This window comes from Nothoprocta perdicaria, unplaced genomic scaffold (assembly GCF_003342845.1).
Source record: "Nothoprocta perdicaria isolate Ctin4 unplaced genomic scaffold, notPer1 scaffold_168, whole genome shotgun sequence".
NCBI lineage: Eukaryota > Metazoa > Chordata > Aves > Tinamiformes > Tinamidae > Nothoprocta > Nothoprocta perdicaria.
The window spans coordinates 1145219-1157464 of record NW_020454849.1 but is presented as its reverse complement, the minus strand read 5'-3'; the positions used below and the strand labels follow the sequence as shown (position 1 = coordinate 1157464).

The 12246-nt window shown below is 39.9% G+C and overlaps 1 protein-coding gene across 2 annotated transcripts in view; it reads left to right on the top strand.

Moving 5' to 3' along the window:
- MAMDC2 (MAM domain containing 2) overlaps positions 1–12246 on the top strand; it is a 51231-nt gene that overhangs the window by 24040 nt on the left and 14945 nt on the right. For both annotated transcript variants that reach the window (XM_026035833.1, XM_026035834.1), the window contains exons 3-9: positions 483–748; positions 1954–2038; positions 3136–3273; positions 5456–5712; positions 7663–7756; positions 9540–9686; positions 10548–10813. In XM_026035833.1, the coding sequence (XP_025891618.1) occupies positions 483–748; positions 1954–2038; positions 3136–3273; positions 5456–5712; positions 7663–7756; positions 9540–9686; positions 10548–10813 (1253 nt within the window). The remainder of the gene's footprint in view (positions 1–482; positions 749–1953; positions 2039–3135; positions 3274–5455; positions 5713–7662; positions 7757–9539; positions 9687–10547; positions 10814–12246) is intronic.

The window sequence follows — 12246 nt, the reverse complement described above, 5'->3', positions numbered from 1 at the left end:
TTTTTTTTTTTTAATAGAAGAGCTGATGTTTTAGGCCCTGCTCCTAAAGTAAGCCATCTGGAAATTGGCTAATTTTAGTCAAGTAAGAAAGACTTGGTCTGTAGACATCCCAGTGTTTCTGCAGCATATTTCTATGTAAATTACCTTGTCAATCAAACTGTAGACATCACTTTTGGAGGACAATACCCAAATAAAAGTATTGCCTATTTATTATATAATCTCCTTTATATTGATACAACATCTTTCACTGAATACAATGTACACTGAGTACTGCAGTTTTGAAACTGTGATTGAGTGCTGTGAGATACATGAAGTGAGGTTTGTTTGTGCATAGTGGGATATCAAAGGGCAAAACGACTTGCCTAGCAAATGAGTGGAGCTCTCATGCTCTCAGCTAGCCCTGGGACAAATACTCCTTTATATTCCCTTTTATCCAGAGATACAAATGTCTTATTCTGGTGTGTGTCTGTCTTTGTTCCCAGGGCATTACATTTCTGTGGATACATCTCATGAGGGTGAGAAAGCAATACTTTCCAGTCCTGAACTGCATTCTGAAGAGTGGAGCTGTATCAGACTGATCTACCAAATAGCATCAACTTCAGAGTCTTCGTCTGATCCCACCAGGCTCAACCTGTACCTGAGGCAAGAAGGAGAGAGCTTTGATCGTTTGCTATGGTCAGCCAAGGAGCCTTCGGATAGCTGGCTCATAGCTAGTTTAGATTTAGCAAATAGCACCAAAAAGTACAAGGTAAGTATGATTTTAGAAGATGCCAAAGGATTTATTGTGCACATACTGTGATATATGGATTACCTTTTGAACTTTGTCAGCCTTGCCCTTATTCTTGGCTCTTAGTGTTGACTCGAGTAGGAAAGCTTACTGTGGTGAAGCCAAAGGAAAATAAACAAAGTGGAAATGGTATTTTTTTTTCCAGGAGCTCAGGCTGGGTTTTCTYTACTTTCCTGCTTGTTCAAGTAAGGACTTGAACTTTCAGGCCTGCCATATGYGATGCCTATTGGTTCATGAGATTATAGTTCACAGAACAGTGAATGTATGGCCAGGAAGTGTTAAGGGAACATAATTTTCTTTCTTCTCCGTCAGCCTGGGAAGTGTTACAGGTGGATGTTTTTGTATTGGTTCATGCTATGTGGGAATTACATGAGATTGGCACAGAGCAGGACACTGTAAACCAGTCTTTGCATTGAGCTTGACTGCAAACAATACTTCTCTTTTTAAGTTCTCACTCAAAAGACTTCCACAGAGTGTGTGGTCCTCATTATATACTTCTTGGCTAGAGGAAAAATTTATTCCATCCCATCGGGAGGCTCGCTCTTTGCTCCAAAACCTCGAGCTCACAGCTGATCTGGCCTAGCGCTGTGTGAATCAGTTGACCATTTCTGCCCCTAAAATAAGTGAGTAGTGCTGTTTTGAGTCAGAGGGCTATTGTGCCTCAGAATAAATGGGTTTCTCAGCTCGCTGGGAAGCACAGCTGAGTGAATCAAAGCAGCAGCCATGCTCGCTCCTCCGTAGACCTCAGATATATACGTGATTTCCCAGGCCCAAGGTCTGCAGCTGTGCTCGTTCAGCCCTGCTCCCTGCACCCATCTGCGAGAACTGACAGTCAGGAGCTTGGAGAAGAGCATTTATACCCAAATCCTGTCACACTGTTATTTCCATAATAGCTTCCTGGATAACCACAGCTGAGGAGTATGGAGACCTTTGTTTGCATTGATTTATGTTTCTATCCAAGCCAAAGGAGGTGAGCTTGGTCTTCAGTGCAGTCTGCCTATGACTCCCCCAAGTTCTCTCAATAAATGCATCTTTATGGACACTAGGGATGATGAGGCTCCTTATATGTGTTTTACTAATTCACCTGTTTTTGTGGTTGAAGTGCCCTGGTGTGATGATGGAAATGCTGACAACCTGAAATGTACCATTTGATTTATATCGTGCAGATTGTCCTGGAGGGTGAGATGGGAAAAGATAAATCTGCCAGCATAGCAGTTTTTGAAATTAAAATAACCCCGGGATATTGTATTGGTGAGTACTCTCTAGCCAGCTGCCCAAATTCTCTGCATAAGGGGGAAAAAAAAAGCCTCTCTAGCCATTTAAAAACAGAATGAAAGGTTTTGGAACCTTGGAACATTTAAAAACTAAATAAAAGGTCCTGGTTTGGAAAGAAAAAAAAAAAGAAAGGAAGCATTTAAAATTGAAAAAAAAGGTCCATTGTTTTTAAACTAAGATTGAGTGCACTTAAATAAGTATTTGCCTGCCTTGCTTTCTGATGTAGATGGACTTTTCACATAGAATATTTAATTCCATTCTTATATTTATTGTTCGATCCTGTATTTATTGTTCTGCTACTTATTGCTTGAGCAGGACCAAGTGTTATTTTTCACAGAACTAAGTTCCTGCCAACGCCAGACACAACAGCTGCAGTGTTGTTTCAGCTCTCTGTCTCCTCCTCCTGCTTTACGGGGGAGTCCTGCTGCCTACAGAGCCAAAACTGTCTTGATAACTTACTTTTATTGTCAGTTACCTCRAGACATTTCCCAAAACTTCTGATGAAGTTCAAGAATTGCAGCAGCCAGGAGGCCTTTGTAGCTTGATGGTTGTGTGAACTGCTGGTCCTGCCTTGCCCAGCCCTGACCTCTCCTCACCCCAAGCCCTGGGTGCCCCTCTAACAGGTTTCCCTTGAAAGGGTCRCTCTTCCAGTGCAGTTTCACTGCAAAACTGCCTGTTCAGCCGAGCAACACAGTAGTTTCCTATAGTTGCAGTGAGATTTACCAGTTGGAGTTCTGCTTGGACTAATAAGGCCTAGAAYGCTGTAGATTTAAATTTTGTTTTGCTCGGGTCTAATTATGGTAGACATAGGTAACCAAATAATGAAAGATAGGTAGGACTGAACAGGATGTAAGTGAGAATCGGTAGTAGTGATCAAGAAGTGTGGCTAAATYAGCTTCCAATGCTTTTAAGTTGTTAAGTGCTGTGTTCAGTTTTATAAGCAAAGGCATTCAATGCAGTAACTCTCCCAAAGCAAGGCCAGTGCTTAGAAAGAGATTTTCTTGCAGTTTCTGTAATGCAAATATGTATGCTAAGCTGTTATGAGGTTTTCATAATGGTGTCTGTAATTGCAGAGTGTGACTTTGAAGAAAACCATCTTTGTGGCTTCATGAATCGCTGGAACCCCAATGTAAACTGGTTTGTTGGTGGAGGAAACATTCGCAATTCTCAGTCTGTTCTCCCCAAAGACCACACGCTTAAGAGTGAATTGGGTAAGCAACACATGGAAAATRGATGTAGAGGGGAAAATTTGGTCTGTGCCTTTTGTTACCCTTTAAAATGACTCAGAATTAGGATAATATGCTAGGTACTGAGGGATGGGATGGAATCATCTTCCTGGATTTTAAAAATGTGGGACATCATAATGTTCTGAAGTGTGGTTTATAAGCTTGTACTGCTGGCGCATGCATCTGCAAGAGTTTTTTATTTTTTTTTTCCAATGGCCATTGGAAAAATGGCCATTGAGTGAGCAAACACAGGGAATGAAGCAAATTTGGAGAATTTGGTGTTAAATCACACAAGGTTTAGGAGTTTTGTCTCCTTCAACTCAGGGGCTGTTAATGCAGCCCACAGAAAGCAGGGCGCTTTTAAAGCTTACAAGGTTCTCCAGCAATTTCTCTATGTGAAGTATTTGTCCTGGCCACATTGCTGAGAGAAGAGCCTTTTTATATAGTGGCCATAGTGAGGGATTGGCAGGTATTTTCATCTTAAAACATAGTTTTGTATGAAATACCACAGAGGAGATCTGGCTTGTTTCAACACTCTGTACCTCAGAGAAAGTTTGTGACAGTTTGGGGAATCACGTTGTGAAAAGTAAGGTTGATACTCCTTCCTTAACTCATGCCGCTGTGCCTTTTCATGWCATTTCACAATTGTGTGAGTTGAGCAGAGAGTGTCAGTCCAGTCCTGCGTTAACTACAAGTCACTTAAAAATGGGTAAAAACTTAGATGGAAGTTTAACCCACAGCTTCAGCAGCTGACAGTGGATCTATATATTAAAAAGTCCTGCATGTGATAGGAAAAGCCGYGAGCTGGGAGGGAGCTCTTTCCTTATAGCCAGGCTGTTTCTGTTTCATGCCAAACCCTCTCTGTTGACCATGGAGTGAGAAGAACYCAAGAAGTCAAAATTCAAGAAGAATCTTTTTTTTTCAAGAAGTGCAGAGTTGCGAAGCCCTTCAGCCCTTTGTCAGGGAGGCTGTAAATAAGCTGTGCAATGTAAAAATGCAGAGGAGGAGTGAAGAGCTGACTCAGGCAAGTGCCACTCAAGTTTCAAGTCTTGTGACCATGGGCAGGATGGAGGAGACCTACTGCTGGGCAAGCCCTTTGCTCTTGTTTCACTTGAATGAAAAAGAAAAAAAGAAGTGAAATCCTAAGTTTGAAAACAGTATTAACTATTTAATGGGCGTCAGGGGTGTGGATACAAGTCCAAGCAGGTACAAGCCTAAGTATTCAATCTGCAATATCAGTGCTGAAGTAGCTTGTGAGTTTGGCATTTTATTCTACAGCAAGATTTCTGCTTGTGAAGCGATGTTTTTCAGTTGATCTGAATATTGTTAATATTGTTCGATGTTGAAGATCCACGTTTATGGGAGTGTAAAAGAGGAAGAAACTATGCGCACAGCGTACTATGCACATGYGTATGTTCTATTTAAATCAAGGTAGTTCTCCCCAAACTAGCAAAGTCTGAGAATCTATCTCCTTGAAAATCCTGCAGGTAGTATTGGCTGTTGGAAGGCAGGGAATTTACTCAATTGTATTGTATTTTTACATGTATGAACAATACCCCAAAGCCATTAAAAAAAAAAAAAAGTTTTTATCAAAAATGTTCAGTAAAGATAAAGCAACCTAGACAGACTAAGCAGAATTACATGTGCAGTGAAATGTACAGAATAAAGATTACTTTCAAAGTCATTTGATATAATAAGATAAATGCTTGCTAAAACAGAGGAGGAAACACATGGCTTGGAGCCTTGGTTTACCTCAGAACTTAAATAAAGATTAAAAAGCAAGCTAAGCTGTCATGAGGGAAGGTTTTTAGTCAATTATAATACATATTTGCTTTTATAAACTGTTCCGGATGTCTTTGAGAGCTTATTACTTTGAGAGCTTATTACTTAGAAGGTTTTAAAATGAAGACTTGACAAAATAATTGAGACAATATTTTGCCTATGATGTCTTGGATTGACAATCAACCCAACTGTTGGTTGTCCATATCAGAAGAAAGGAAGAAGGAAAAAAAAAAAAAAAGGTTTAGAATTACTAGAATTTCCTAGGAACCAATTGCTATTGACCAAGTTGTAGAGATACACTAGTTTCTGCCAATCAATATTTGCTTCTTTTAAATGGTGTCCTTGAAAGAGTGTGCTCACACCAAGTTTTTTTTTGTACTTTTAGGCCATTACATGTATGTGGACTCTGTTTATGTCAAGCATTTTCAGGAAGTGGCCCAACTAATCTCACCAAGGACGACGACCCCCATGTCTGGCTGCTTRTCTTTTTATTATCAACTTAAGCAGGAGAGTAGCATTGTTTTTACTGTTTACTTGAGAGATGTGAGTGGCTTCTATGAAGAGATCTGGAAAACAGAAAGTGCTTTGAGCGCAGCCTGGACTGTAGCAGAAGTTGACTTCAATGCACCATACCCAGTGGAGGTAAGGTGATGGTTCATGTACGGCCCAGTTGCATAGCACACTGGTGCCATCCCAGACCAAGAACACAGCAGTAACCTTCAAGTATCTGAAATTTTTTTATAAAGATTATGTTGATCATTTGCTTCCTTTGCATAAAGGCCAAGGAAAAATCACTTCTCATTCTGGTGCTTGGTTTTCAGCATAGAAGAAGTCAAATAGTGAAATAGACAATCAGGCCACCTGGCTGTGGTTGGGGAGTCTCTCTAGAGCAAGATGCTTTATTTCCCAGTAAATAATGTTAGGGTTCTCTTGTCTCACTCTGAAATGGCAGTAACTAAATAAATCTATTAACAACAATCTATTAACAACCCATCAAATAAACACAAAGTTACACTGCCATCAGGAAACTCTTCACCAGGAAGGTGAGTTGAGCTGAATTGAGTATTGATTATGTGTAGAGAGAACTTCTGTGCATTCCTAGTGATGCAAGACCTGAGGATAAGCAGGGAGTCAAACTGGAATAAGATGTATGCAGCAACTTGTGTGTCATCTGTTGAGATAGATTTCAGATCATGTAGGAAAGGAGCAGAGATCTGATAGCAAATCAGGATATCTATAGATAGCAGCTATAGGGACAGAAGAACAAGGGTGGCGCTCAAGTTATAAAGTTTGGCATAGGAGTCATTTAATGGGAATCATTTAAAGGCACCATATCTGAAGCCAGGAATGAAAGTATCACAACAATCTGAAGACTGCTGCCAGAGCATATTATGAATGCTATTATTTTGATGAGTCAAAGAATGATTAGATAGATTAATTGAAGAAAAAAAATCCATCAGGAATACCATGTGAAGGAAGCAAGTCCCAAAGATTTGCCTTATCCAGTTCATTCTGCAGGCCTCTTTCAGAATGGAGATGCTGGGCTAGATGTGCCTTTGTTTTGTCCAGAATTTTTCATGCAATATGGCTGTGAATAATATTATTGCTGTTTTTAGAGACTTGGACAGAAATAAGAGAAGACTTTGCTTATACTTATTTAAACTGAACTTCAAAGGGGTTTTTCTCTTTTTTCTTTCCATCTGTAAAAAAAAAAAAAGTGTAGGAATTGTTTCACAGTTCACACAGTTTGGCTCTTATCTGTAGGGAGACATCACAGGCATTGCTTTCACTGAAGGGGCTGTCCCCTTGGAAGCATTTGTYTTTATATCCTTATTTTGTCCCTGGGGTTGCCTTGTGAATCAGAACTTCTCTAATGGTTTTCCTGCAACTCAGAGCTTTGATACTTAAGTTTTAACACACTTCCTCAAGAATTATGGACTGTCCTCCACCTACTTTGGGAATGTCTCTAGGGAAAGGCTGAGTACAAACAGTGTTTGCTTCTGTGGTAAACAAAGTAGAATAATAACTTTTCTGTTTTTATCATAATTATAACTTTTAAAGAAAATCTTCCTTGCCAGCTGATGCCAAGACGTGGGTTTCAGTGTCTGAGGACACTATATTTAGAGAAAAGTTAAATGTGATAATGACAGTTCACGCAGTGAGTTCTGCATATGTCTTTTTTTTTTTTCTTTAGCTCTTAATTCAGATAGATACAAGACACAGTAGTAATCAGGCAGCTTTGAAGTTATAGCCAATTCAGAGTAATAACCCTAAGTACTAGCTTTGCATGATCTCATGATAATAAACTTTCTGCACCTTTAAAACTACTGATGCCTCATAAAGTAATAGGAGCGCTGTGTTCTCCTTACCCTTCCTAAGGCCCTAGTGAACAAGGACATGGCCTCAGGGTCTGACCATGATTTTGTCACCAATCACTGATATAATTCACTTTGTCCCAAATCCTGCAGTACTCTCCAAGCTGCACTATAGCCTGCCTGGGCAGAGRTGACACAAGAACTCAGTCGTGCAAAGAGGAACTTTGTGTGTTATTGGGTATATTGTAGGTGAATAACAAATGATTCTAATTTCCAGGTGATATTTGAAGTTGCTTTCAACAGCGCCAAGGGAGGTTATGTTGCCCTTGATGACATTGCCTTCTCTCCAGTTTACTGTAGCAATCGAACAGGTATGATTTCCTATYGCTATCTACATTCCTTTTTTTCTTCCAATGTTTTGCCTCTTTGAACCACATATTTTAATATTTGCAATATTTGCAATAACACCCAAATGCTGCTTTCTGAACTATTGGGCTGTCTTACTCCTAGCAAGAAAACATTGCTTGCTATGTGATGAGCAGATGAACTGTTTTCACAGCTAGATCCTCATCACCTCTACTACAGAGGCACTTGGGATCAGGCTCAGTTCTTTGTGAAGGCATTTTCTGGTTTGGCTTTGCGCTGGTTGCTTCAATTTTAGTGTTAGTGATAAGCAAAATGTCAAAAGCAGGGTAGTGGTTTTCAGTTAAGCCCATTCATTCTTGGGTTATATTGCAATGAAAATCTTGTACTGGTGCTGTGTGCTCGTATCAGTTTTCCCTCTTCATTCTCAGGTAGCTTATCCATCTTGCACTATGGACTGTTTGATAGTATTTTCTGCCCCAAACCCAACTTAGTCTCAATATCAAGGCTCAAATTCAGAACTGCCTTGATAAGATAAATGGATAAATTTGACTAGATCTTTGCCTACTGATTCTGAATGTGAAGGKTTTTTTTTCTGKTTTTTTTTTTTTKTTTGTTTKTTTGTTTAAAAAAAAAAGAATGCCAATCATTTATTTGGTATTTTGTTAAACTATGTTTAGCTGCTGGTTAATTCTCAGCAGTTCTGAAGACTTCTTCTGCAGAAAACAGCAGTACTTGGTTGTATATTACGGCACTATGGTTTGGGGGATTTTTTTTTTTTTTTTGCATTTATTTTAGAAGTTTGGGTCAACAGAGGTCTAGACATTAGTGCAGGGGAAGGAAAATGTAACAGAATATTAAACTTGCTCAGGGAAGGATAACTTGAAATACAYCTGATGCTGCGTGGCTGTGTTAGTGCTCCAGCTGTTTCGTTGAGCCTAGGAAAGCCGAGGTGAGGGCCTGGRCTGCCACCTCTTTCTCTGAAGGCAGAGAAAAGCACAAGGGTAGTGGCTTATGTGTGGCCTGTGTGAAGCTGAAGAGACAGAGGCATCTCTCCAGAACCAAAATTTTGCTTTTCTTAAAGATAACTGCATGTTTACCTGCCCTTTCCAGTGAGGTGACAGAGAAGAAGCCCTGCACAGGTCATGTGTGCTGGTGTAGGGGTACATGACTTGTGGTACGGCAGAAAATAGCATGAGCACCCTGACTTGTGTCCTCAGCTTTCCTTTGGCACCCGGTACTTGTGATCAACGGGTCTTTTAAAGCAGCAGGAATGTCCAAATTAAGAGTACTTTGCACAAGTGTAATGTTTAAGACAAAAGCAATTCTGATCTATGAATACCACATAGCAGGTCAATGAGAGAGTCATCAGCTGGGCTGGGGGGATTAGTTTTTAATAAACATCACTATATATGGTACAGTTTTCCTCTGCGTGTTGATGTGCACAGTGCTAAGATAAGAGAGGCCACTCCAGAAGCCAGTGGCCACAAGGTAGCACATGAACCAAGCACAATTTGATTTACGTACGTRCAACCTGTCTGTGCACACACACATTGTACCTTATTACAGAAGGCTTTTGAGAAAAGTGTAATTAAAAAAAAWTTGATGTTAGAAGGCTATACCCAGTGGAAATTAAGTTGACTGAATTTAGCAAGCATGCACACAGACACACATACTCATTTTGTCCAAATTTGATGAAGCAGAATATACTTTGACTTCCTTGTTCTTCAGAAACTTATGGCTGATATTATCCTGTGTTTTCCTAACAGAATTTATCGATATGTCTTTTAGGAATTTCTTTCAATCCTGCYGAGGCAAGCTGCAATTTTGAAGAAGATCTGTGTAATTTTTACCAGGATCAGAAGGATGGTCCAGGATGGAGCAGAGTGAAAGTGAAGCGTAATGTGTATAGAGCAGGAGATCACACCACAGGGTTTGGTAAATCAAAACTCCTTTTAATCAGAAAAGTCAAACTGGATAATGTGTTTAAGCTGTTCTTCATTCTGTTAAATAATGCCGCGGACAGAGGTTAGGTTGCAGCATTGCAACTCCCTTTCTTGGAAAATCAGTGCACACAAATGTGCGCCAAGGCCATGGCAAGCTTGTTCTTCCTGCTCTCACCCCTGGCMATAAATCACAGCAGCTGCACTGGGTTATTGTGATTTGTAGTCACTGCAGATGCAATTCCACAAAAACATGCAAGAAAACACACCAGTAATTTACTGCATTGCTTTTAATGTGGAGGAATGCAGGGCTCTTACATCTTCCAGGCCTAGGACAGTCACAATTTAAATGGAAAACTTTGAATTTGTGTAGTGAAACAGCATACTGCTATTTGAACAGCATGCTAGTATATTCACACTGATGTAGTACTTCTCACACATCCCTGTACTAGCAATATTCAAGGTTATTAATTTGCATATGCCAAAATCTCACTTCTTACATACATAGTGCAAGAAATAATACGTTGTGTGCCCCAATCACTCATTCTTTGATCTGTAAGAGGTACCCTAAAAATATGGAAATGTTTCTAGTGGAGCTAGCAGGCAAGAAGAACAGTTTKGAGTGTAAATTTGAAAAATGTTCACTTCAAATAGCTTAGTCATGTGCCACTGTAGTTTAGAATAGCAAGAATGTTTTTAGAAAAAATGTTATTTCTTTTCAGAGAGGGATCATCTGTTTCTTGCCACTAGAAACTGTCTTTGCTACCCAAGTCTGTTGCAGTAGAAGCTGCTTTAATAACAAATTAGTTCTGTAAGTTGTGTATTAGAAATACTCAGTAATTGCACTGTCTTACAGGTTATTACTTGCTGGCAAACACAAAGTTTACATCGCAGCCTGGATATATTGGACGGCTGTATGGCCCTACTCTGCCAGGAAACTTGCAGTATTGCCTGCGATTTTATTATGCCTTGTATGGATTTTTCAAAATGAGCGGCACTCTTGCTGTTTATATCTTTGAGGAGAATCATGTTGTTCAGGAGAAAATCTGGTCCGTCTTGGATTCTCCAAAGGGTGTTTGGACTCAAGCTGAAATCTCATTCAAGAAGCCCATGCCTTGCAAGGTGAGACCCAGCTCTTTGCATCTGTTCCCTTCTGCAGAGGTGTGGATGGGAATTCCCTGTGGCTTTTTCTCCTGGAGAACCATCTTTTCAGGCTGCTCGTGCTGAGAGGGCCATGCATCCAAATAGGGGAGCAGTGAGCTGGATGGGCCTCCAGGTCTTCTTCATTGCTGGGCTTGTGGTGAGCATCGTGCTGGGGCTGGGGCAGTGCCCCGGAGTCAGTCCTGCCATTCATATGGATTTCACCTGATGCCTCGCGGTGGGATGGGGTTGTATCCTGGCCTGGGGCTCTGTGTCCGTACATGCTTTTTTGTTTTGTTTTTCCACAAGTTTTCCAGTTAGCCTACTGAACTGGATAGTTTTAATTAACCTAAAAGTTCAGAACTGGTTGAGCTCTGGTCAAACTGGGAAGCTGCTCCTAGTTTCCTGAACTGATCCAGTTGGTTAAAACATCAAACCATAAGTCAGTGTAGCTTACAGCAATGAGCTAGTAGTATTCGTGGTGTCTGGCTAAAGAGTATACTTTACTACCTCAGCAAGTTAATAAAAATACTAACATGTTTCCTGTTGACTTAAGTCCTCTGGATGCTACTCTTCCTCATCTCTGTTCTTTTAGCAAAGGCTAATTTTTCTCAGATGACTCACAAATTAGTGTAGGCGCTACTCTTGCAGTTATTCTGATTTCTGCATTGGTTTTTCACAATCTGTAAATCATCTGAGAAAGACCAGATGCAACTAATTGAATGCTGGATCACTAGCTGAGGACACTGAGATAAATCCAGCTTTATATTTCCAGTGTGATAAAAGTGTGCATATACGAATGAAAGTKTGTGCAAGTAACACTTTGAATGAAACTTTGGATTATACATATACATCTTAAGCATTTTCCCCCCACTATAAAGTAAGATGGCAGTAGTTCTTTAGTTTACCATTTCTTGAAAAAAAAAGTTTTGTCTGAAAGCAAATACACTCCAAAAGTTCACAAGGCAATTGACTAAGTGTGCTAGAAAGGAGATTTACACTGAAATTTTTATGCCTAACAGTTAGCTATTTGATTCTTCCATATACTTGATATACTTAAAAGGTGGATGAGATATGAATTTTTATACACAGAATTCAATGAATATGAAATGCCGTTTCAGCTGAGATAGAAGGAAAGCACATATGGATTCTGTTACAATCCAGCAAATGAGTGACAGTATAGTCACAGTGTCTCTCACAGTGTCACTCCAAAATATCTGCAGAAATATATTTTCCTTCTCTGTTTAAATCAGAAAATGTATTTATTAGAAAAGCAAGTATATAAAATACTTAGCTATCTCCTGGTAGCCTGTTTCTTTAAAGCTGGTGAAAAAATTGAGTTCTTGTGCAGCTTAGTATGCCGTATTCATAGTGATGACAGTTTAACATGACTGTTCACAAGTGGTTTATAGCTT